Source organism: Entelurus aequoreus, linkage group LG12, assembly GCF_033978785.1.
Source record: "Entelurus aequoreus isolate RoL-2023_Sb linkage group LG12, RoL_Eaeq_v1.1, whole genome shotgun sequence".
NCBI lineage: Eukaryota > Metazoa > Chordata > Actinopteri > Syngnathiformes > Syngnathidae > Entelurus > Entelurus aequoreus.
Genome location: NC_084742.1, coordinates 44,054,089 through 44,081,989, shown reverse-complemented (window position 1 = coordinate 44,081,989; position 27,901 = coordinate 44,054,089). Strand labels below are relative to the sequence as shown.

Below are 27,901 nucleotides of genomic sequence, written 5' to 3'. Positions count from 1 at the left end.
AAAAAAGTGAATCAGATGGAGTTGCAAAAGAGTGGAAATGAAAGGATAAATAACGGCATAGACGGTCTGGGGACTGACGGAGGCTGAGGTCAATAATGGTTTTTGAGAGATGAGGGGAGCGAGAAAGGGGGAAAAAATCATTGTCAGTATACAGAAAGGAAATGAAGGTGAAAGTGGAGGTATAGAAAGGCAATTGAAATAGGACAAGAATGGACGGAGAGATATTTTTTTTGGGTTCAGGTACAAGCAATAAATAGAGGCCCTTACTTAGAGTTAACCATCTATAATTATTTTTAGGGCTATCAAATTATCACATTATTTACGATAAATTAATTACAGTCATATTTCAATCAATCAATCAAAGTTTACTTATATAGCCCTAAATCACGAGTGTCTCAAAGGGCTGCACAAGTCACAACGACATCCTCGGCTCAGATCCCACATCAGGGCAAGAAAAAACTCAACCCAATGGGATGACAATGGGAAACCTTGGAGGGAACCGCAGATGTGGGGGACCCCACCCCCTGGGCGACCGGTGCAATGGACGTTGAGTGGATCTTGCATAATAGTGTGAGAGTCCAGTCCATAGTGGATCTAGCATAATAGTGTGAGAGTCCAGTCCATAGTGGATCTAGCATAACAGTGTGAGAGTCCAGTCCATAGTGTATCTAGCATAATAGTGTGCGAGTCCAGTCCATAGTGCATCTAGCATAATAGTGTGAGAGTCCATTCCATAGTGGATCTAGCATAATAGTGTGAGAGTCCAGTACATAGTGGATCTAACATAATAGTGTGAGAGTCCAGTCCATAGTGGATCTAGCATAACAGTGTGAGAGTCCAGTCCATAGTGGATCTAGTTAATAGTGTGAGAGTCCAGTCCATAGTGGATCTAACATAATAGTGTGAGAGTCCAGTCCATAGTGGATCTAGTTAATAGTGTGAGAGTCCAGTCCATAGTGGATCTAACATAATAGTGTGAGAGTCCAGTCCATAGTGGATCTAGTTAATAGTGTGAGAGTCCAGTCCATAGTGGATCTAACATAATAGTGTGAGAGTCCAGTCCATAGTGGGGCCAGCAGGAGATCATCTTGAGTGGAGACAAGTCAGCAGCGCAGAGACGTTCCCAACTGATGCAAAGATGAGTGGTCCCCCCTGGGTCCCGACTTTGGACAGCTAGCGCGTCATCTGTGGTCACCGAATCTGTGCCCCCCTTCTCCACGAAGGAGAAAAGAAACTGCAAATCAACTGGTCTAAAAGGGGGGTCTATTTAAAGGCTAGAGTATACAAATGAGTTTTCTACTGAGGTAGCATCTCTAACTGTTACCGGGAGGGCATTCCATAGTACTGGAGCCCGAATAGAAAACGCTCTGTAGCCCGCAGACTGTTTTTGGGCTCTGGGAATCACTAATAAGCCGGAGTTCTTTGAATGCAGATTTCTTGCCGGGACATATGGTACAATACAATCAGCAAGATAGGATGGAGCTAGACCGTGTAGTATTTTATACGTAAGTAGTAACACCTTAAAGTCACATCTTAAGTGCACAGGAAGCCAGTGCAGGTGAGCCAGTATATGTATATAGGTAGGTATATATGTATATAGGTATATACAGTATAGGCGCAATATGATCAAACTTTCTTGTTCTTTGCATTTTGTACTAACTGTAATCTTTTAATGCTAGACATAGGGAGGCCCGAAAATAATACGTTACAGTAATCGAGACGAGACATTTCGTTATTGAGACGTAATCGCATTAATCTAATTTTTTATTCTCTAAAGTTACTGTCTCTGTAAGCCTGCGGGCAACAACACTATCAACATGGTAAAAATACAAAATGGTAAAATGGGTTATACTTGATTAGCGCTTTTCTACTTTCAAGGTACTCAAAGCGTTTTGACACTATTTACACATTCACCCATTCACACACACGTTCACACACTGATGGCGGGAGCTGCCATGCAAGGCCCTAACCACCACCCAGAGGTGTGGACTCGAGTCACATGACTTGGACTCGAGTCAGACTCGAGTCATGAATTTGATGACTTTAGACTCGACTTGACAAAATGTAAAGAGACTTGCAACTCGACTTAGACTTTAACATCAATGACTTGTGACTTCACTTGGACTTGAGCCTTTTGACTTGACATGACTTGCTACTTTCCCCAAAACCCAAAGATTAAAAAGTTATACAGGAGCGCTCCGTATTTTTCATTTTCTTCTTCTGTGTCTATCAGCGTGTGTGCTGCGTGTCAGCGTGTGTGCTCTCAGTACAACAGCCAATCAAATTACATCTACGTTGTTTTCATCCCACAGCATTCATCCAATCAAATTGCAGGACAACCACCGAACAAGAGTTGTCAAACAACGCGCCAGTGAGAAAGATTTATACCAACGCTGGTTTCGTTCGGGTATAAAAACTACGACTTGGTCAACAAAAAAACAAATTGCAGTATGCTAAACATGCAGTTTGAATATTACAGACGGAGACGCAACAACTTCCAACTTTGTTCGACATTTGAAGTTGCACAAAGAAGGGTACGTTTTGAATGTAAGATAACGTTTATTGGCTAAGTAACGTGACTTTTATTTGCTGTGTAGTTAAATGAGTGAGGCTGTAAACTCACTGCTAACGCTACTACCATAGACATCTTCTAAGGGTACGCAGCATCGAGCGCTACTGCCTAATGGCGAAGACGAAACGCGTGGCCGCCATCTTGGAGTGGTGATCCGCTCCACTCAGTGCAATTCATTTGGCAGGAGCAATGAACTGTCAGCGCATTTTAATTCATTTTACCTCACTGAATACCACTGATTCTCACACGTTTTTTTGTCATACGTGTAGCTATGATAAAGGACACATGTTTTGGCGTGTTTTATTATTCATAGTTTGCTTAACAGTAATAGAATAATCGTATATGCTATAAATGACCAGACGTCCGAGATCAAAACTGGGAATATAATACCAGAGAAGGGGGAAACAAACGGTCAGCTATTTTTAAGTTGAAGAAACAATATGATTAGGTTATATATACATGCATATATCCTACATAAACAATGTATGAATACATTAGATATCTATATATCTTATAGACTGTATCTCTGTTGCTGCAGCAGCAGAGAGTTTATTCTGTCTTGACACTTTGTATTGATATTTTGTATTACATTCTTCCCTTAAATGATCATGTTTACAGTGATTGTTATATATGTATTTTTTATGTATGTCGCTTTGGATAAAAGCGTCTGCCAAATACTTAAACATAAACATCTGAACGTCTTTATATCAGCTAAAACCACCAACTTGTTTCACTGGATTCAGAATAAAACCAAATGCTGTCTTACCCATCAATGTTAGTATTTGAATATTGTTACTTGAAGACTTATTCCTGGTTACAATTATACTGTTAAGAAAGTATTGTCTTATATTTTGCCTAAAATGAGAATGCATCATAATCAGTGGTGGCTGGTGAATTTGGTTCTAGGTGGGGCTGAAAGTTTGTAAACCAAACCCCTGTAGGGGGGTCATCCTCCCCCAGAATATTTTTTTGTGATTTTCACATACAAATATTGAAGATTTTTGCTCCTTCTCAACTCTGTGCTAATATTATTTTCACAAAATACAACCAGTATTACATTAATGTCAAATCTTACTTGTGAAAAGTAATCCCCCGATTCCTATTTTCAACAGTCCGCTCATTTGAGCAGGAAAATGCTGAACACCATCTTTGTTTTCTACCTGTCAACTGTCAGTTTAGGCTGCTCGCCGGCTCCTCATCACCACTTCAAGATGGCGGCCAAATTACTCGCGTCACAGCAGCCAATCTACTGCATTTACTTGTAAGATGTCTATGGTTATAACGTCATTGCAAACACGGCGATCTGTTGCGTCCACTGCAGTTCGCTACCTTATTCATACTTTTGGTTGTTATCATCACTTCAGTCATCAACAATTGAGAACAGAGAAATGGACATTGAAACAGTGTAGGTCTGACTTGGTAGGATATGTACAGCAAGTAGTGGACATAGAGAGAGAAATCAGAAAGCATAAGAAAAAGTATCTACATTTGATTATTTACATTTGATTATTTACAATCCGGGGAGGGTGTTAGTTTAGGGTTGTAGTTGCCTGAAGGTGTACTTTTATTGCGGTTGGTTGGTAGAAGGTGGGGATCGAACCAGAAACCCTCAGGTTGCTGGCATGGCCACTCGCCCCAACTGCACCACGCCGTCCCCATGCGACATAAGAAAAAAAATATAGCCACGGCAAAAAAGAAAATAAGGAAAATATAGGAAATAAGTTACCCCCAGTGTACGGGAGGCACATGGCGTATGACCAATAGTTGCATTAGAGAAAGTGCATGGACACTGCGACATCACACGTGGGTGTGAGAATACAAAAAAAGCGCACTATAAGATGCACTTGAATTTTTTCTCTTTTTTTTCCTCTCAAAACTCGACAGTGCGCCTTATAACCCGGTGCACCTAATATACAGAATAATTCTGGTGTTGCTTATCGACCTCAAAGGAGTTTTATTTGGTACGTGGCGCAATGATACGTGTGACCAGTAGATGGCAGTCAAACATAAGAGATACATGTAGACTGTAATATGACTCAAGTAAACAACACCAACATTTTAAATGTTCCATTGAAAATATAGAACATTACACACGGCGCTCAAAAATCTATCAAAATGTTTTAGTACAACTTTGGTAAGCTATAAAGCTGCACCGCTTGATGGATTGTCGGCGCATTAAACATACGAGTATTATTATGGTGTGTGTATAAGGTAAGACATATTATCTGGCGTTTTGTTTCGCAATATTATACAAAAGCAACTTTTCTTACCTTCTGATACCCGCTGATGTGTATTCGGGATCTGCATAACTCCTGAAAAATTGCGTGTGTCCGCCTTTGTAGTCCGTGCCGACACTGGAGTCGATAAGCTTCTTCTTTTTCTCTATCTTCTTGTTATGGGACATTCATCTTCCGCTGTTGCCGTTTCTAAAATAAATTAGTGTAAAGTTCTAAATTATATCTGTCAGTAAAGCGCTAAAACATACCGGTGTAGTGAGTTTACATTATTCACCCAAGGAATTTTAGTTATTAGAGAGTTCCGGTCAGACAGTTTTTCACAGATGAGGAGATGCTGCTCCGTTATTGATTGAAGTAAAGTCTGAATGTCATTAAAACAGTTAGCTCCATCTTTTGACACTTCTTACACTCCCGTCCTTGCACGCTACACCGCTACAACAAAGATGACGGGGAGAAGACGCTGTCGAAGATGAGCCACTTTAATAATACCGCCCACAAAACGGCGCATCCTGAAGCGACTGTCAGAAAGCGGCTTGAAGATGATCTGTAAAACATAATCTATGCAACATTTTGACCAAAGAACCACCATTGCATGTTATGTAGACCAGTGGTCCCCAACCACCGGGGCCGCACAAGAAAAAAAAAAAAGTATATATTTTTTTTATTATCATTATTTTTTTAAATTTATTAAATCAACATAAAAAACACAAGATACACTTACAATTGGTGCAGCAACCCAAAAAACCTCCCTCCCATTTACACTCATTCACACTCATTCGCACAAAAGGGTTGTTTCTTTCCGTTATTAATTTTTCTGGTTCCTACATTGTATATCAATATAGATCAATACAGTCTGCAGGGATACAGTCCGTAAGCACACATGATTGTATTTTTTTTTAATGTCCGTGGGACAAATTTTCAAGCGTTGACCGGTCCGCAGTTACAAAAAGGTTGGGGACCACTGATGTAGACCACAATATAGTGTTTTCATTTTAGAGAAAAATAATAATAATATGACTCCTTTAATGCGCCCTATAATCCAGTGCGCCTTACATATGAAAAAAAGATTAAAAAAATAGACCATTCATCTGCAGTGCGCCCTATTATCTTGTGCGCCCTATGGTTCGGAAAATATGGTAATTGAGACCTCAGACTAATTTAGTGCATGGAAATGTAGTGCATGGTTTCCCACACATTCATTTATTTGTGGCGGCCCGCCACAAAAGAATTACGTCCGCCACAAATAAAAATTAAAAAAAATAAAAATAATATATATACCCGGTATATATATATTTTTTTGTCCTCTCCAGCTTTTCAGGCAAATCATATAGTTGATGTAGCTGCCCATATCGGCTGTTCAGATTTACTTTACAAAAGAGATGTGTAGGATACTTCTCTTGTTGCCTTATTTGTATTTGACTTTATTAAATGTATTTATATTAGAAACACAACATGTGTATATAACAAAGGGTGCAAAGTCTGCTGGCAGTAGGAAACACATGGTTAAGTGTAGGGAGTAAAACTGATGGCAGTCTAAAGTTCAAGATTTTTGGAGCTCTTTGTTCAGTGGATCAGATGTTTGATGAGGCTCTGTGTCTATCTACCACCACTACTGTTTTCTGTTTATTTGTTACTGACTGTGGCAGGACACCTCTGCCTCTGTTTCACTTTATGTTGCTGGTAAATAATATGGTTGTAGTAGTAGGCTAAAGTTAAATTATTTAGTATGCACTAATTAAAGGGGCAGACCTTTATGAGACATTTTAGCTTTTATATTTTATAAGATATATTTTTTGTAAGAACCACAATTAATAAATATATTTCAGTGAATAACTTATTGTTCAAATCTGTATATAAATATGTACATAAAGTGTTGTAATTATATTGTAAAATGGATGGATGGATGGATGGATGGATGGACGTTTAAAACAAAACTGTTATTATTAATTAGTAAGTATACATTTTTTGAGCCTTTTTAGAGAAAATCAAATCATTGTAGTAAATTATGCAAATTACTCGATGATGTCATGATGACCACGCCCATAGCCACGCCCCCACCGCCACAGGTATCTTGGCAGTTTATGGGAAACACTGTAGTGATGGTCTATTTCCTAGTGTAGGAACAGATCTTCTGGTGAGTGGGGAGAGGATCAAGCATCGTTACATCCATCCACAACAGCGGCCCAATAAGTAAATGATGTCAGTCTTAGTCGCTCAATGGCAATATTGAAAAGAATCAATACATGCTCTCTTTAACCAGTCAAGTTAAAAGTGAGTTGATCCGAGGTCTCTTTGCGATCGTTAGTGAGCTGGAAATGTCTTCTAATTAAAACGGGAGCAAGGAGGCGGCAGAGAGTGAAAACCTTCTGAGCAATGTGCCATTAAGCGCCCATGGCATTGTTATCAATCGCCAGGTTTTTTTCCACAATGAGTGTGTGTGTGTGTGTGCACGAGTGTGTGTGTGCACGTGTATGTGTGTGAAATGTTACAGCCCTAATGATGTACGACATGCATTGCCTGTCCAGTCGATGTCAACAATGCTCGATATTCAAGGCGCTTAATGCTGCTCTCCTCGCCGTAGCAAATAATCACTAGGGCGACCTCTCCATGTCCTCAGTCATCCAGGAGATAAAATGTGTACTTGACAAAATGCACACTTAACTTTTAGCGCCACGTTAGATCTAACGCAAGCAAAACAAGACCTACTTTTACAGAATATGAGTAGCTACGTTTTCAAAGCTTTTTTTTTTTTTATGTTTTTGTTTTTCATTTCAAGGTTTTCAACTGGAGAAACTCCTTGGGAGTCGACCCACTTTTTACACTAATATTCACTGGCGAATTATTTGTATAGCTTACTTACTTTTTAGTCCTACATTAATAATACTGAGTGCAAATACTCTTCTAATGAGTTATGATTATTATGGGCCTGCTGCAATGCAAGAAGCCCATATTATTATTCCTCATACTTAAACTTTTATTATTATAGTTCCGCACGTTTCTCTTACGATTAATAGATGACGGATCGGCCAACGAACCCCCATATATGTTATACCTTTAGAAATGTAAGTTGGCAACATTTCGTGTTACCATGGTGACGCTACTCACGAATAGAAAAAAAAAAAATGGGCCAATTGAATGAGTACCTCTGCGATGAGGTGGCGACTTGTCCAGGGTGTACCCCGCCTTCCGCCCGAAGCAGCTGAGATAGGCTCCAGCACCCCCCGCGACAAGCGGTAGAGAATGGATGGATGGATGAATGGGTACCTACCCTTTCAATAGACAATTTCTCTGAGACAAACGCCAAAAAGACACAATTACCTCCTCTTGTAGCTCAGCCATACTTTCACGTAGCTCGGTGCTTCACACACCTGTCTACTCTCGACACAACGTTAGCATGCTATTTTTTTTTTTTTTTTAGCTAAATTTGCTTCCGTTTACCGCAGAGTCAAATAACTTGGTACGTAACACTTGTTAACTGTTAGCATGCACATGTTAGCATACTAGCAAACTAATATTAGCATGCTTTTTTTGGCTGTTTTTTTAACTTTTTTTCTCTACTTCCGCAGCCATACCCCTTACAGCCGTGTTACTTGATATGTGAGACATGCTAACTGTTAACACATGCTAAGTGTTACATGTTAATGTAAGCATGCTAATGTTTTAGGCTAGCTCTATAGCTCATTTTGTACAGTTACACCTAAAACTTCCGGATTCAGACAGGACAGTTTTAACTTGCACTTACAGATGTAGCGACCAACTGTAGTTACTGACAGTGGGTTTCTGAAGTGTTCCTGAGCCCACGTGGTGATATCCTTTACACACTGATGTCGCTTGTTGATGCAGTACAGCCTGAGGGATGGAAGGTCACGGGCTTAGCTGCTTACGTGCAGTGATTTCTCCAGATTCTCTGAACCCTTTGATGATATTACGGACCATAGATGGTGAAATCCCTAAATTCCTTGCAATAGCTGGTTGGGAGAGGTTTTTTTTAAACTGTTCAACAATTTGCTCACGCATTTGTTGACAAAGTGGTGACCCTCGCCCCATCCTTGTTTGTGAATGACTGAGCATTTCATGGAATCTACTTTTATACCCAATCATGGCACCCAGCTGTTCCCAATTTGCCTGTTCACCTGTGGAATGTTCCAAATAAGGGTTTGATGAGCATTCCTCAACTTTATCAGTATTTATTGCCACCTTTCCCAACTTCTTCTTTGTCACGTGTTGCTGGTATCAAATTCTAAAGTTAATGATTATTTGCACAAAAAAAAATGTTTATCAGTTTGAACATCAAATATGTTGTTTTTGTAGCATATTCAACTGAATATGGGTTGAAAATGATTTGCAAATCATTGTATTCCGTTTATATTTGCATCTAACACAATTTCCCAACTCATATGGAAACGGGGTTTGCACTTATTGAAGGTGTTTGTGGAATCAGTGCAACAGTGCCTACCAGCATCTAAGGCAAAATGTCCTCGTTTGCATTCCGCATTGTTAGCTGGGCAATCCTTCCAGGTATGGGGGCCCCTTCCACACTGCTAGGCCCTATGCACTCACGACACCACGCAGGGTGCCGATTCCTCTGACAGAGAAAGTAAAGTCTACACCACTGAAGTGGACAGCCGTGTGTGTGTCACTGATTTCTACATGGTGTCAGAAACGTCAAAACAACCGCGCCAAGTTATTAAATGTGTTTTATTAGTACAAGTTAATTAGTTAGTTCCCAAGTTAGCTATAACAATGAGTAAAGGCAATGCATCTGCGCTTTCCGCCGACGGAGACAACTTTCAAGTTAGCCCGCCAGAAAAGGTCGACTGCGGAGACGGGAAGAAATGGCCGAGATGGAGCAAAACATTCGAGAGATATCGAGTGGCGTCTGGACTGGACAAGAAAGGGGACGCTTTCCAGGTCAACACGCTGATGTACTTCATGGGAGAGGATGCGGGGGACATTTTGGATGCTTCTCCATTGACATCGGATCAGAAACGGAACTATGCTGCGGTGATAAAAAGTTTCAGTGATTATTTTGCTGGGAGACAATGTCATATTCGAGCGTGCGCAGTTTAATGTACGGAAACAGGAGCCTGGTGAGTCGGCAGATAGCTTTATAACAGCAATACATAAACTGGCTGTACACTGTAACTTTGGAGTGCTTCGGGAGGAGTTAATACGTGACCGCATAGCAGTAGGGATGAGGAATATCGCTCTGGCAGAAAAGTTACAAATTGATGCTGATTTAACCTTACAAAAAGCTATAAGCCAGGTTAAACAGAGGTGGTTAAACAGCAACAGGCTGTGATGCGGGGTGAGTCTTCACAGGCAGAGGAGAGGAGAGAGGTTGATGCTATCGCACGTCCACTTAGAAGACAGGAAATGCAGGGACACAAACAACACGGCCAGGCGAGAGCAAGACAATCGGAGACTGTAAGTAGTTCAAGGAGATGTCAGAAATGTGGAAGGGGCCCCCATAACTGGAAGGAGTGCCCAGCTAACAATGCGGAATGCGGGAAGTGCCGCAAACGAGGACATTTTGCCGCTGTGTGTCGTTCCATGCAGCCTGTGCATGAAGTACAGGACCTAACTACAACAGGATTCCCTCTTTATGGGTGAGTTAAAGGCCTACTGAAACCCACTACTACCGACCACGCAGTCTGATAGTTTATATATCAATGATGAAATCTTAACATTGCAACACATGCCAATACGGCCGGGTTAGATTACTAAAGTGCAATTTTAAATTTCCCGCAAAATATCCTGCTGAAAACATCTCGGTATGATGACGCCTGCGCGTGACGTCACGGATTGTAGAGGACATTTTGGGACAGCATTGTGGCCAGCTATTAAGTCGTCTGTTTTCATCGCAAAATTACACAGTATTCTGGACATCTGTGTTGGTGAATCTTTTGCAATTTGTTCAATGAACAATGAAGACAGCAAAGAAGAAAGCTGTAGGTGGGAAGCGGTGTATTTTGGCCGGCTGCAGCAACACAAACACGTAGCCGGTGTTTCATTGTTTACATTCCCGAAAGATGACAGTCAAGCTTTACCATTGGCCTGTGGAGAACTGGGACAACAGAGACTCTTACCAGGAGGACTTTGAGTTGGATACGCAGACTCGGTACCGTGAGTATGCAACTGCGGCTTCCAAACATTTGATCGCTTGCCCGTACGTGCGTGCTGCTATGTGCATGTCACATACATAACTTTGGAGACTTTGGGGAAATATATGTGCTGTATGAACTTTGGGGAGGTGAACGGTACTTTGGGCTGTGGGATTGAGTGTGTTGTGCGGGTGTTTGATTTGTATTGGCGGGTTATATGGACGGGAGGGGGGAGGTGTTTGTTATGCGGGATTAATATGTGGTATATTAAATATAAGCCTGGTTGTGTTGTGGCTAATAGAGTATATATATGTCTTGTGTTTATTTACTGTTTTAGTCATTCCCAGCTGAATATCAGGTCCCACCCGCCTCTCACAGCATCTTCCCTATCTGAATCGCTTCCACTGCCCTCTAGTCCTTCACTCTCACTTTCCTCATCCACAAATCTTTCATCCTCGCTCAAATTAATGGGGAAATCGTCGCTTTCTCGGTCCGAATCGCTCTCGCTGCTGGTGGCCATGATTGTAAACAATGTGCAGATGTGAGGAGCTCCACAACCGGTGACGTCACGCGCATATCGTCTGCTACATCCGGTATAGGCAAGGCTTTTTTATCAGCAACCAAACGTTGCGAACTTTATCGTTGATGTTCTCTACTAAATCCTTTCAGCAAAAATATGGCAATATCGCGAAATGATCAAGTATGACACATAGAATGGACCTGCTATCCCCGTTTAAATAAGAAAATCGCATTTCAGTAGGCCTTTAAGAGGGCAAAACTCAGGCTGGCACACAGACATTGGACTTAATGGAGAGGTAATCTCCTTCAAAATTGACACAGGTCACCGCGATCCCCACCAATCTGTATAAATACAGCAGAGATGGCCCATTGATGCAAACAACCAAGAGACTATATGGCCCCAATAACATTGTACAACAATTCGCTGGGCAGGTAAAATGTCAGCTTAAGAGTAAAAATTGAACAGTCACCCAGCCCGTGTTGGTGGTGGACTCATTGGTCAGACCCCTACTAGGCCTGCCAGCTGTAGAGTAGATGAAGTAGAGGATCCAGGGGAAACATTTAAAAACAGGTTTCCCACGGTGTTTGCTGGTCTAGGTAGGCTCGACGGGGACTACAGCATTCAATTGAAGGAGTATGCAAGGCCCTATGCACTCACGACACCACGCAGGGTGCCGATTCCTCTGACAGAGAAAGTAAATGGTAAATGGGTCGTACTTGTATAGTGCTTTTCTACCTTTTTTAAGGAACTCAAAGCGCTTTGACACTATTTTCCACATTCACCCATTCACACACACATTCATACACTGATGGCGGGAGCTGCCATGCACGGCGCTAACCAGACCCATCAGGAGCAAGGGTGAAGTGTCTTGCTCAAGGACACAACGGACGTGACTAGGATGGTAGAAGGTGGGGATTGAACCAGTAACCCTCAGATTGCTGGCACGGCCACTCTTCCAACTTTGCCACGCCGTCCCCACACTGCGAGGCCCTATGCACTCACCACACCACGCAGGGTGCCGATTCCTCTGACAAAGAAAGTAAAGTCTACACCACTGAAGTGGCCAGCCGTGTGTGCGTCACTGATTTCTACACTTATAATGGGCATTTTGGACTAGACTACAGTATTATTAAGATGTACTCAACATCTTTACTTGTTTAGTTTTTTTAGCTCTCAGCTCTAATTGCTTCTTAATCAATCGAAGATCAGACACTACTATCACGTCGTCAGCTTACAGGCCTGTGTATGTATTACCTGTCAGTGAAAGAAACCTTGACAATTATTTAACCAGTGTGTAAAAGCGAGCGCGTCGGGAAGGTTAACGAGCATGTGGAGCGAACAGAAGAAATCCCTTACTAGTAAATGGCTTAGCGAGAGAGCAAGCTAACTGTGAAATTTGATTTCGGGGAACATAAAAATGTGTGCCATTAGGATGTAGTGCTCACAGATGCAGCTACAATCAAGCCTTCATTATGTTGCTCGAAAACAGGAATGCACAATAACCCCTCCCCCCCCCAAAAAAAGAGAAAATCTAGTTTTGGCTGCCAGGCAATCACGCCTTCATGTATAATTCAATATGCAGAGCGAGATATGTATCTCTCTGACAAAAACTCACATTTGCTTGACAATCTCCTTAGTCAAGGCATCACACGATTAAAACAGCTATCTCAATGAGGAACTGAAAATGAATTATTGAACTTTATATATCATGAACCAGGCCTCGAATTTTAACTTTTTAAGGTCAAGGCAAGTGTTGCCTTAAAAGAGGGCTCATATTTTGGGGCACCACGGCAAGTTAGAAGGGCAGCAATGCAAACATTATTTTCTTTCGAGGCAGGGGCTCCAAAGCATGCATGCGTGTATGTGTGTGTATGTATATATACAAACCCCGTTTCCATATGAGTTGGGAAATTATGTTAGATGTAAATATAAACGGAATACAATGATTTGCAAATCCGTTTCAACCCATATTCAATTGAATGCACTACAAAGACAAGATATTTGATGTTCAAACTCATAAACTTTATTTTTTTTTGCAAATAATAATTAACTTAGAATTTCATGGCTGCAACACATGCCAAAGTAGTTGGGAAAGGGCATGTTCACCACTGTGTTACATGGCCTTTCCTTTTAACAACACTCAGTAAACATTTGGGAACTGAGGAGACACATTTTTTAAGCTTCTCAGGTGGAATTCTTTCCCATTCTAGCTTGATGTACAGCTTAAGTTGTTCAACAGTCCGGGGATCTCTGTTGTGGTATTTTAGGCGTCATAATGCGCCACACATTTTCAATGGGAGACAGGTCTGGACTACAGGCAGGCCAGTCTAGTACCCGCACTCTTTTACTATGAAGCCACGTTGATGTAACACGTGGCTTGGCATTGTCTTGCTGAAATAAGCAGGGGCGTCCATGGTAACGTCGCTTGAATGGCAACATATGTTGCTCCAAAACCTGTATGTACCTTTCAGCATTAATGGCGCCTTCACAGATGTGTAAGTTACCCATGTCTTGGGCACTAATACACCCCCATACCATCACAGATGCTGGCTTTTCAACTTTGCGCCGATAACAATCCGGATGGTTCTTTTCCTCTTTGGTCCGGAGGACACGACGTCCACAGTTTCCAAAAAAAAATTGAAATGTGGACTCGTCAGACCACAGAACTCTTTTCCACTTTGTATCAGTCCATCTTAGATGAGCTCAGGCCCAGCGAAGCCGACGGCGTTTCTGGGTGTTGTTGATAAACGGTTTTCACCTTGCATAGGAGAGTTTTAACTTGCACTTACAGATGTAGCGACCAACTGTAGTTACTGACAGTGGGTTTCTGAAGTGTTCCTGAGCCCATGTGGTGATATCCTTTACACACTGATGTCAGTTTTTGATGCAGTACCACCTGAGGGATCAAAGGTTGGTAATATCATCGCTTACGTGCAGTGTTTTCTCCAGATTCTCTGAAACTTTTGATGATATTACGGACCGCAGATGGTGAAGTCCCTAAATTCCTTGCAATAGCTCGTTGAGAAATGTTGTTCTTGAACTGTTCAAAAATTTGCTCACACATTTGTTGACAAAGTGGTGACCCTCGCCCCATCCTTGTTTGTGAATGACTGAGCATTTCATGGAATCTACTTTTATACCCAATCATGGCACCCACCTGTTCCCAATTTGCCTGTTCACCTGTGGGATGTTCCAAATAAGTGTTTGATGAGCATTCCTCAACTTTATCAGTATTTATTGCCACCTTTCCCAACTTCTTTGTCACGTGTTGCTGTCATCAAATTCTAAAGTTAATGATTATTTGCACAAAAAAAAATGTTTATCAGTTTGAACATCAAATATGTTGTCTTTGTAGCATATTCAACTGAATATGGGTTGAAAATGATTTGCAAATCATTGTATTCCGTTTATATTTACATCTAACACAATTTCCCAACTCATATGGAAACAGGGTTTGTATATATATATACGATTTTGAAAGATGGCACCTGATGGCCATAAGACGTAACTGCACTTGTTGTCCATATAGATAAAAATAGTGTTCATTTAAGAGATCTAGGGGCTGCCAATTATGGCCAAAGTAATAATTAAGATTATTGTTATCAATATTGAAATCATGCTTACTGATTGTTAGGTAAAGCAGTGTTGGGGTGTGAATGTAATACCATCGTGTCATTTGTAATGTCTAATAAAAAGGCTATAGATAAACGTTATCCATATATCTAAAGACAAATATTAGGTTTTTGTATTATTTAATAGTATCAACTTGTCAGCTTTTTGTCAATACATGATGCTTTTATCTCTACGTTTTGATAGAGGGAGGTATTTGTTTTCTTATTTTTTTTTTAAGTTATGTAAATTTTTATATACCGGTACATGTAGATGCTGTATTGGGACAGATCCATTAAGAAATTGAGCAGAAATATGTGGTATAGGAATTAACTATACACAATAACACATTAACAAAATGCTGTGTCACATGAATCTTTTTTGAAGTAATACCTTTGTGAATTGAAAAGTAATGTAAAAAAAAAGCCACGGTGTTGACTTTTTGATATAAATATAAAACTCAAAGCAGTTTGGCTAATGAAGATGAAGTCTACTAAACATGTTTTGTTCTTCTCTAACGCCTCCTTGTAGTCCAGTACAACAGTTTGGCCAACATAAAAAAAACAAGAGTGACACCTCTCACATCAAATACACAATCTTCACAGCCTGTGTTCAGTTCGATTGAGATGACAAAACATTTGAGCTAGTATTGATGTTATTTGAACACTGATACTGTTTGCAGTTAAATAAAGGACGAGTGATCATCCCAGTAAACAAACTAAAGACTTTATAAACAAGTTGTGACAACGTTCACGACACATCACCTGCTACATGTTTCCTCACCTCATTAACTCTCAGTCACAGCAGCTGATGAACACTGTATTGAGAAAATAAAGCAACATCGAATAGTTTTTCTCCTTCGCTGTATACTTTTAGTGTTGGGACAAGTGCGTCTGTCTCCAATATTGTCCACACCTGTCTCCATCCAAACACAGCAGTGCGCTCTTAAACGCACGGCGGGAAAAGAGGGAACAATTCAGTTAAACCAAGCGCTTAGCTCCGTTTACTCCGAGGGGAAATCTCGTCCGCCATTATCATCAAGCCAAACGACGCCAGTGCGCATGCGCCTAAATGCCTAAAAATTACACAGTATTACTAACCGTCTGGAATTTTATTGCAAATTATCATTATACCGTTTACTGTTACATCCCTAGTCCATTAACAAGTAAAAAGTCAAGGGTGGTCACGGCATGTTCTTGCCGGAAATGCTGGTCAATTTTTTAGGGCATTACGGCAAACGACGAGGGCGGTCACGGCACGTGCCGCGGTTGCCGTTGTTAAATTCGAACCCGGATTTATTTCACCCATGTTATAGAGGAGCAGTGGACAACCTCTGTGCGGCACCCGGGAAACACATGCAGATCAAAGATTAGCGCAGTCCTTCTCAATAGTGGGGCAGGCAGTGCATATTAGCCATACTAAAATATGACAAAGCATATGTAGCGCTTAGCTTCACTGAGACTATGACTACTTCACTGTGTTGTTTTCTTAAATGTTAAAAACGATCAAATGTTACGCAGAGGTGTACTTACAACAATTGTATAGACAAATGATGCAATTTATAGTCGGAGTGGAGATTGGGGAGTTGTGAAAAATGTTCTTCCTCCAAGGGGTGGCGTAACATAAAATAATTCCTCTTTATTTATATCGCACTATTAACAACAAAACTGTCTCCAGAGTGCGGCACATAAACAAAAGAAACAATAACAGTAATCCAATTACGAGCATTTAAAATAAAACAAGTCAACAATAAAAAAACTAATAATAATAATAATAATAGAATACAATAATAAAATACATTAATACATCTGTGATGTACTTTGGGGCCAGTTCATTCAAAGCTTCAAAAACAAACAGTAACGTTTTAAAATCCTTTCTAAAACGGAACAGAGAAGCGAGAATTGTGGTGATGTGCTGTCTTTTTTTGGTTCCCGTTAAAAGTCGTGCCGCAGAGTTCTGGACTAACTGTAAGTGTGACAGTGCTTTTTGACTTATTCCAGTGTAAAGTGCATTGCAGTAGTCCAGACGTGATGAGATAAAAGCGTGCATGACCTGTTCAAATTGTTTAAAAGATAAAAAAAAAGATTTAATCTTTGATAAAAGCCGAAGGTGATAAAAACTTGATTTAACAGTATGACAGTATAACTTTCATACTAAATATGACAGTTATTCAAACATAACTCCAAAACCAAACATGCAATATGAGTAATAGTGCCTGACATAAGGTATCTTTGTGGATTTAACTATAATCATGTGCTTTTGTAAGGTTTTTCAAACACTTAATTTAGTTTTTTTACTCAATATGACAGTAATGTTCTTAGAATCCTGCGAAAACAATTTATTCAAGCATAACTCCTAAACCAAACATGCAAAATGTCTAAAATTGCCTCAAACAAGGTATATTTGTGAGTTTTACTAGAAACATGTGCTTTTGTAAGGTTTGCAAACACAAAAAACTAGTTTTTACTCAATATGACAATATAACTGTCATACTAAATAAGACAGGTATTCAAACATAACTCCTAAACCAAACATGCAATATGTCTAATAATGCCTGAAATAATGTATCTTTGTGAGTTTTACTAGAAACATAAGCTTTTGTAAGGTTTGCAAACACAAAAATCTGTTTATAAATCAATACGACAGTAATATTCTTAGAATGCTGAGATAATATGAAAAAAGCAACAAAAATGTATTCAAACATAACTCCTAAACCAAGCATGCAATATGTCTAATACGGCTTAATAACATATGCTTTTGTTAGGTTTACAAACACTTTTTTTTTTTTTACTCAATATGACAGTAATGTTCTTAGAATCCTGAGATAATGCGAAAACAGCAATACAAAATGTATTCAAACATAACTCCTAAACCAAACATGCAAAATGTCTAAAATTGCCTCAAATGTATCTTTGTGAGTTTTACCAGAAACATGTGCTTTTGTAAGGTTTGCAAACACAAACATTAGTTTTTTACTCAACATGACAGTATAACTGTCATACTAAATATGACGGTTATTCAAACATAACTCCTAAACCAAACATGCAATATGTCTAATAATGCCTGAACATTTTTATCTTTGTGAGTTGTACTAGCAACATATGCTTTTGTACGGTTTGCAAACACAAAAATGTGTGTTTTACTCAATATGACAGTAATGTTCTTAGAATCCTGAGATAATGGGAAAAAAGCAATACAAAATTTATTCAAACATAACTCTTAAACCAAACATGCAAAATGTCTACTAATGCCTGAAATAATATATCTTTGTGAGTTTTACTAAACACATGAACTTTTGTAAGGTTTGCAAACACAATTTTTTTTTTTTACTCAAAATGACACTATAAGTGTCATACTAAATATGAAAGTTATTCAAACATAACTCCAAAACCAAACATGCAATGTGTCTAATAATGCCTGTATTAATGTATATTTGTGAGTTCTACTAGGATCAGGTACTTTTGTAAGGTTTGCAAACACAAACATTAGTTTTTTACTCAACATGACAGTATAACTGACATACTAAATATGACAGTTATTCAAACATAACTCCAAAACCAAACATGCAGTATGTCTAAAAATGCCTAAAAATTTGCATCTTTGTGAGTTGTACTAGAAACATACACTTTTGTAAGGTTTGCAAACACAAAAATGTGTTTTTTACTCAATATGACAGTAATGTTCTTAGAGCCCTGAGATAATGCGGAAAAAAAACAATTAAAAATGTATTCAAACGTAACTCCTAAACCAAACAGGCTAAATGTCTACTAATGCCTGAAATCAGGGCCGGCCCGTGGCATAGGCCGTATAGGCAAATGCTAAGGGCGCCGTCCATCAGGGGGCGCCACGCCAGTGCCACAAATGTTGGAGAAAAAAAAAAAAAAGTTGGTACTATTATTTTTAAATACAAAAAATAATCCCACGTTAATTAAAATGCAAAGTAAAGCCTATTTAATAGAAATATTATTTGTTACAACATTACGCCCCCCCCACCCAGAGAGACGTACGCTCTTTGTGTGTGTGTGTGTGTGTGTGTGTGTGTGGGGAGGGAAGAGAGAGAGGGGGGAGGGGGGCGTGTCTGATCATGGCGGAGCTGCAGTCGAGTTTGTTACATGGAGATATTTTCACTACTTTCCTTTTGTCGAGCACAAAGAAAATAACATTTTAGTTAAATGTAAATTGTGCTTTGGATCAAAGATCCCATCTACTACCCAAAACAGCAATTCCAATGTGCTGAAACAAGCTACATAAGCAACATGCTTCGACAAAGCTAGTAAAGAGAGACAGAGACTCCAATGCTACTTTCCCTCCACCACCACCACTTAAGGATTAACTCTGCCTCTGCTCATCATTCAGCACTGAAGGTACACACTCTGTCAGTCAATGTTCCCTCTAATTTTTCATGTGTGAGCAAACGCAAAAAGTCCCTGAGCATTGAGTGGACGCCATGTGAGCAACATCAGACGTGCACACTGTGGCTACACCAGCAGCACACCTGGCCCAAACCTGACTAAATAACAACTTTAATCTCTATCCATCCATCCATTTTTTACCGCTTGTCCCTTTCGGGGTCGCTGGAGACTATCTCAGCTGCATTTAGGCGGAAGGCGGGGTACATCCTGGACAAGTCCCCACCTCATCGCAGGGCCAACACAGATAGACAGACAACATTCTCTTATTATTATGATCAAATTACAGCAGTCATTTCCATTTGCAATAGAAGTGTTTAGGCCCACTTACAATGACAATAACAACAAATATTGTTTTTCATGAACTGTGTACTTGTATTGTTTGTCTGGGTGGAGGTCCTGCTTTGGAAATAATGTGCACCCCTTTCAGACATTGCATTTAGTTCCCATTAAAACATTCACATGTTGCACAATGAGATGTAAGCAGGGGATCATGTGTACATTCCTGCAACTTCCTGCTTGTAAAAAATATATTTTTATTACTATTTATTTAATATACTAACAGCATTTAATGATTAATATTTATAAATGAAGATTCGTAATAAATGACACTAGAATAAGCACACATTTGATTGGTAAATCATAGTGTAACGACCTGGAATGACACTTTATGTGTGGTGTTGGAGTTGTCCCACTTTTTGTGTGGCTGTAAACGCATCACTGGCTAAGTGCCATATGTGCATGTGTTGGCGCAAGTGAGAAAGAGCGAGCGGCTGCTGTTGATATAACAAAGTTGCTTTTGGTCTGGTTTGTACTGCAGAAAATGACGACTTTTGCTAGATATCATTTTTTTACTAATGTTTTGGTGATGTGTTTATGGCCGACAATAAAGAGTTTTGCTCAGTAAAGTGATGGATGGAATTCATGTCCTCAAAGCGTCTCGACAGACGTTACAATATTTGAACAATGATGACGAAAACTGTTTTCTCTGTCGTGTCCGTGTGTCGAAAATTGTTATGCACTTATTTTTTTATTTGATTTTGTGCGTGGCATAGATTTGCCGTGCGCAGAGGACGCTTGAGCAGTGCGCAATTGCACAGGCGCACACCTTAGAGGGAACGTTGCTGTCAATTCTCTTATATACTCTTTCATTCTAGACATCTAGAGTGTTTGATTATCACATCACTCTAAATGTAAAGACTATAAAGTTCACAAACATAAAGAGGGATGCTAGTGGGCCAGGCCAATCTTTCCTTATCTCTAAACTAAAACTGGGGAAATGTGTAGAGTGTTCTGATCTTCAGACATGATTTTGTGTCAGAATTCCTTGAGGAAAAAATGCATGGTTAGGCTTTGTGTATGTAGTGTGTGCCTTTCTTGCTTTTCAGCTATGCTGTTATTATGCTGTTTGTTACTTATGTATGTTATGTTGCAGCTATTTAAAATAGTTTTGTCAATTTGTTCTGGCCAAAAACAAATTGGCCCTTAGAAACATATCTTTTTCTTTGTGTGTTGTATGTAGAGCACATTGTTTGTGTGTTGTATGTAGAGCACATTGTTTGTGTGTTGTATGTAGAGCACATTGCTTAGCAGAGTTGAGTGATGCAAATGCATGTCAAGTTGATCAACACATTGTATTATTCTCCAGTGCAATAACAGTACTGAAATAAAGGCTAAAAGGGCATTAATGGGAGCTTTAAAAAAAAAAGAAGAAAAAAAGAAGTAACTAAATAGTTACTTTTCACAGTAACGCATTACTTTTTGGTGTAAGTAACTGAGTTACTTTTAAAATGAAGTAACTAGTAACTGTAATTAGTTACTGGTTTTCAGTAACTAACCCAACACTGGTGATAGTAACCTGGCTTTTTAGCATTAAGCTAATGTTACATGATTCGGCAATTGCTATTTAATAAATAGCTAGTTCTGTTTTAACGTCGGGTTAATATTGTGGAGGGGGCTAAATTGTTATGGAAAATAATAATGTAACGTTAGGTAATTACAGTACTCCCACGGTCCCACCTTCATTCCTCAGGGACATTTGTATTAGATCTTTTAAGCAGGTGTTTTTTGTTTACATTATTATTGCCTTCTGGTTAGCTAATGTTTGCCCTGCAGGTAATAGTCACTTTTCCACCCCTTTATATATTAGGTATAGTTGTAAGCCTAGTTGTTAAAGTGCACATCATTAATGTTAATTAAGCAATATCACATGAGAGGGAATGCGGTTTTTTAATTTGAGCACTGCTGTGATTCGGTTAAAGATAATCATAACATAAATAATATAAATAAATGATAAATGGGTTATACTTATATAGCGCTTTTCTACCTTCAAGGTACTCAAAGCGCTTTGACAGTATTTCCACATTCACCCATTCACACACTGATGGCGGGAGCTGCCATGCAAGGCGCTAACCAGCAGCCATCAGGAGCAAGGGTGAAGTGTCTTGCCCAAGGACACAACGGACATGACTAGGATGGTGGAAGGTGGGGATTGAACCCCAGTAACCAGCAACCCTCCGATTGCTGGCACGGCTACTCTACCAACTTTGCCACGCCGTCCCTCATATAATATATTATACTGTTACTTTACATTCTGCTATTCAGCATTTCACTGTAATGATGACAATAAATTGTTAGATATTCATTTTTTTATTTTTTGTATTCATTTATTTATTCATATTTTTTTTTATCTTGTTAACTATTCTGATTGTTAATTAGCTTTCTTTAAGTAAAAAAAAAGGTCAAAGACAAAGCTATTCGTTTTTTTGTGAGTATATACACTTCACTGCCGATGTGGGGGGGCGCCACCTAAAATCTTGCCTAGGGCGCCCTAGGCATATATTTGTATATATATATATATATTGGTTGATATATATTTGTGAGTTTTACTAGACCCATTAACTTTTTTAAGGTTTGCAAACACAATTTTGTGTTTTACTCAATATGACAGTAATGTTCTTAGAATCCTGAGATAATGTGAAAAAAGCAATACAAAATGTATTCAAACGTAACTCCTAAACAAAACATGCAAAATGTCTAATAATGCCTGAAATAATGTATATTTGTGAGTTTTACTAGAAACATAAGCATTTGTAAGGTTTGGAAACACAACAATTGTTTTTTTTACTCAATAAGACAGTATGTCATATTAAATATGAAAGTTATTCAAACATAACTCCAAAACCTAACATGCAATATGTCTAATAATGCCTGCATTCATGTATCTCTGTGAGTTTTACTAGGATCAGGTGCTTTTGTAAGGTTTGCAAAGACAAAAACTAGTTTTTACTCAATATGACAGTATAACTGTCATACTAAATATGACAGTTTAATTTAAAAGCCTGGTCTATAATGACTCCAATGCTGGTGGTTTTAGCGACACATCCTTTTGTGGGGGTCCTTAATGAAGGGAGCGGGATTCAAACCACCGATCGTCCGGTTACTGGACGACTCCGCCTCCTAAAATAAGTGGGTATTTGCTAACTAATAGCCTGCGTGTGCCGCCTCATCACTTATCTCCTCGATCTCTTTGCCCTCCGGTTAAAATTATTATGCTCCACTTTTGTTTTTTTTAAAAGCAAGCGTGCACGGGAGCGCCCCTCATTAGCTCTTACACAGCCAAACATAAATATATTTCACACGCTTTAATGAGCAGAATATGTGGGAAAATTCAGCTTTCGTGCGAAGGTTAATCGCCGTGCTCCGAAATAGCCGCGCCGTTAAAGGCCACGTCGGGCACTCGGTGCCGCACTGCACAACTTCGCCGAGCGCTTCCTGTCTGATTGCATAGGCCATATACAACACCTGTGTGTGCAGTAAAGTGAAACTGCAAACATCTGTCTTGCTGCGTCTTTGATTTAGTCTCCTGACATGCCCAGATTGTCTGTCTGTGTGGGAGTGCGACTTAAAGCAACATCATGTTCAAATGGCTGGCCTGCGTGCCTGTTTGAAAATGCTTGTACACCTTCTGCACTATTTATTTCTTGGTTTTGAATGTTTACTGCAAGCTATATGTTTATTTGTGGCTTTTGAGGGATGTGCAACTTGAACATGCCTTGAGGGATGCTTCAGGATTTTACAATGTGATAAGATTAAATTTCACTCTATTTTCAGGCACAAGCACACACACACACGCACACACACACACACACAAACGCACACACACGTATTACGACTTTACACCTGCTGATGTCTGTTTGGCTTTGCACAAACAAATGTGTTTTATGGCCCCCAAATCAGTGTGGGACTTGACGGCTCCCACATGGGAAATTGGTGCCCGACTATTATTTTGACTTTTATTTGTTCACCAAACACATTGGAGTGCTTGCAAGACGGTGACAAAAGCCCGGAGCAGAAGTGCCTTTAAGCTCATCACTTATCCCCCGGCCTCTTCTCCTTTATCACTCCGAGTTGTTCTGGAAAAATGTGTGAGCCTAAACTAGGGGGTCAGAAACCCGCGGCATGCGTCTTTTTAGCACCGCCCTGGTGGCTCCCTGGACCTCTTTCAGAGATGTGTGAAAATGGAAAAAGATTAAGAAAAAATATATACTTTTTGTTTTAATATATTTTCTGTAGGAGGACAAATATCACACAAACCTTCCTAATTGTTATAAATCCCACTGTTTATATTAAACATGCTTCACTGATGAGGGTATTTGGCAAGTGCCGTTTTGTCCTACTAATTTCAGCGATCCTTGAACTCATCGTAGTTTGTTTACATATACAACTTTCTCCTGCTGCCACCGAAAGACGTGTTTTATGTCACTTATTTGTCCACCAAACTTTTTATTCTGTGCGTGAATGCACAAAGGTGAGCTTTGTTGGTATTATTGACTTGTTGGGGTGTTAATCAGGCATATTTTGGTCAGTGCATGATGGCAAGCTAATCGATGCTAACCTGCTATTTAGGCTACTGTATGTACATATTGTATCATTATGCCTCGTTTCAAGATTCAAGATGCTTTATTGTTTTCCATTCTTTAACATGTACACGACACATAAGAACTGAAATTTCATTTTCGGCACAGTCCCACTAAGAGCAGACATACATTAAAAGGGGACAAGACGGGACCGCCAACAGATCAGCCACTTACGGCGCTCCTTAAAAAAAAATTGTAGGTATATTTGAGCTCATTTAATTTCCTTTAAGTCCTCTTAATTCAATTTATTTTTGCATGTCTCATGACACATTATCTGTATGCAATATTGGCTGCATTTCTGATAGTTTGTATGCCATGTTGTTCAAGACCACTGCAAACCCAGTTACCCAGCTCGCAAAGATTGTAATAAATCCATTAGAAGAAGACAGCCTGCCGTTTCCTTTAACTTGGACACACACATCTATACCTTTGGCCATTCTGAGCCAGTCATTTCCAGAAGTTGTCTCATCCTGTGAGAAGCCTCCATTTTACTAATGATTTTACAATGTTGCAAAAATGTGTAGACTAAAAATTTAAATACAGCATTTCTGTCAATGAAGATTTGCATCAGCCTTTGATAGTAGGCTAATATAGACACTTACATCATGTGTTACTACCTTCATTATAACACTTATATTAAACATGCTTCACTGATGAGAGTATTTGGAGAGTGCCGTTCTGTCCTACTAATTTCAACAATCCTTGAACTCGTCGTAGTTTGTTTACATATACAACTTTCTCCGATGCTGCCACAAAAAGACATGTTTTATGCCACTTATTTGTCTCATTTTGTCCACCAAACCTTTTATTTTGTGCGTGAATGCCCAAAGGTGAGCTTTGCTGATTTTATTGATTTGTTGGAGTGTTAATCAGGCATATTTTGGTCAGTGCTTGACAGCAAGCTAATCGATGCTAACATTCTATTTAGGCTAGCTGTATGTACATATTGCATCATTATGCCTCGTTTGTAGATATATTTGAGCTCATTTAATTTCCTTAATGTCCTCTGTGTATTTAATGTATATTCACATGTCTCATGACACTTTATCTGTGTGTAACATTGGCTGCATTTCTGATAGTTTGTGCGCCATGTTGTTTCAGACCACAGCAAACGTTACCCAGCTCGCAAAGATTGTAATACATCCATTAGAAGAAGACAGCCTGCCGTTTCCTTATACTTGGACACACACATCTATAACTTTGGCCATTCTGAGCCAGTCATTTCCAGAAGTTGTCTCATCCTGTGAGAAGCCTCCGTTTTAATAATGTTTTCCAATGTTGCAAAAATGTGTACAATAAAATTTTAATCACAGCATTTCTGTCAACAAAGATTTGCGTCAGCCTTTTATGGTAGGCTAATACAGCTAATATATACACTAGGGCTGCAACAACTAATCGATTAAATCGATTATTAAAATAGTTGCCGATTAGTTTAGTCATCGATTCGTTGGATCTATGCTATGCGCATGCGCAGAGGTTTTTTTTTTTTTTTTAAATAATTTTTTATTTTTATTTTTTTTATTTTTTTTTTAATAAACCTTTATTTATAAACTGCAACATTTACAAACAGCTGAGAAACAATAATCAAAATAAGTATGGTGCCAGTACGCTGTTTTTTAAAAATAAAATACTGGATAGGATAAAAATGTAGTTTGTCTATTTTATCCGATTATTAATCGATTAATCAAAGTAATAATCGACAGATTAATCGATTATCAAATTAATCGTTAGTTGCAGCCCTAATAGACACTTACATCATGTGTTACTACTGTCATTATAACACTTATATTAAACATGCTTCACTGATGAGAGTATTTGGAGAGCGCCGTTCTGTCCTACTAATTTCAACGATCCTTGAACGTGTCGTAGTTTGTCTACATATACAACTTTCTCCGATGCTGCCACAAAAAGACGTGTTTTATGCCACTTATTTGTCTCATTTTGTCCACCAAACTTTTTATTCTGTGTGTGAATGATTTCCAATGTTGCAAAAATGTGCAGAATAAAAATACAGCATTTCTGTCAACGAAGATTTGCGTCAGTCTTTGATAGTTGGCTAATATAGACACTTGCCTTCATTATAACACTTATATAAGGCTTTTAATTTTTTGCGGCTCCAGACAGATTTTTTTTTTGGCTATTTCAGCATTTTGGGTTGCCGACCCTTGGCCTAAACTCTGCCCTTGGCCAGCGGGGGTCTTTCAGCAGGCCCAAATGTAAAGCCTAAAGAGGCGAAGTGCAAGCGGCCCGTCACTTTAACGCAGCTGCGGCACTTGTTTGAAAAATAAAAAACTAAGCACCCGATTCAACATACATCAACGTGCATAGAGCGTTACATCATAGCTCTCCTGATGAAAGGTATTATCGAGTCTAATTAATAAGCTAATTGAGTCGCATTAGTCAACATTTTGATAATTTCACGCCAGGAGATTATTAATTGAATAAATTGAATTGCATTGTCGCGGCAACTCTGCGAGCTGTGTAGTGAATGTGTGCGGTCCTAGACGCCGGCATTGTCTGACGATTTTTCTGGCCCATCACCAGAGTGCCACAACATTGTTATAATTACAATTCCGACTCATCTCTTGCTTCCAGCCCTCCGGGGGCTCCATATGTTGCAGACTTGGATGCGCTCCTCACTTCCATTCCTCACATTTCCTCTCTTGCCTCTTTGCTCCCCTGCCAAGTGCTTTGGAGTACTCCGCCCCCTTTTTCTTGCTTGTTTCCCCCCTGCCATGGGCAGGTGAGTTCCACGCTCATGTGTCGGAAGCCAAGCAGATGTGAGGCGCCGTCTTCCCAGAGTTGCAGTAAAATCATTGCAGTGTAGTCCAGTTTTTTGGTAGATGCCATTTTTTTTTTTGCCATTTTCATCAGCTTCGAAGTAGTCCTTTTTCCGCCCTTTTCCTTAGTTCAACCGTGTCCTCCTCCCCTGAAGGCATCAAATAAAAGCAATCATTGTGAATAAGAGCATAACTGACACTTTTAGTCGATAGAGAAGCTCTTAACGACGCTGCTGTGCGTTCATGCACCGAGTACTTTAATGAAAACACTAAGTCTTCCTGACAAATTGTGCATGCATATATCCAAAATGCAGCCAAAACTCCAATATTTATATCCGCTATGTTGGGTTTTTTTTTTGGCCTGATAGCGCTAACTTTTGGCGTCCTCCCAACCTCCAGGTCTTCCGAAGTGGCGAAGGCATGGGCATCCGTCTGGACAGCGCCTCGGCCTTCCAGGGCGCCGTCATCTCTCCGCACTACGACTCTCTGCTGGTCAAAGTCATCGCCAGCGGCAAAGACCTGCCCATTGCCGCCTCCAAGATGAGCCGAGCCCTGGCCGAGTTCAGAGTGAGGGGGGTCAAGGTAGGACTGTCAGCCATTGTTTACGTTCGAGGATGCTTTAAAAACCCCAAACATTTATGACTTGGGGGGCCGCATTGGGTTAAAATAATTTGTTTGTGTGTGTCTGTGTGTGTGTGGGGGGTACATATGTACAGTCATGGTCAAAAGTTTACATACACTAGTAAAGAAC

General features: G+C 39.7%; 1 protein-coding gene across 1 annotated transcript in view; it reads left to right on the top strand.

Annotated features, from left to right (window-relative positions):
* Positions 1-27,901, top strand: part of LOC133662242 (pyruvate carboxylase, mitochondrial-like) — a 687,704-nt gene that overhangs the window by 346,851 nt on the left and 312,952 nt on the right. The window contains exon 12 of the mRNA XM_062066065.1: positions 27,550-27,732. Coding sequence (XP_061922049.1) covers positions 27,550-27,732 — 183 coding nt within the window. The remainder of the gene's footprint in view (positions 1-27,549; positions 27,733-27,901) is intronic.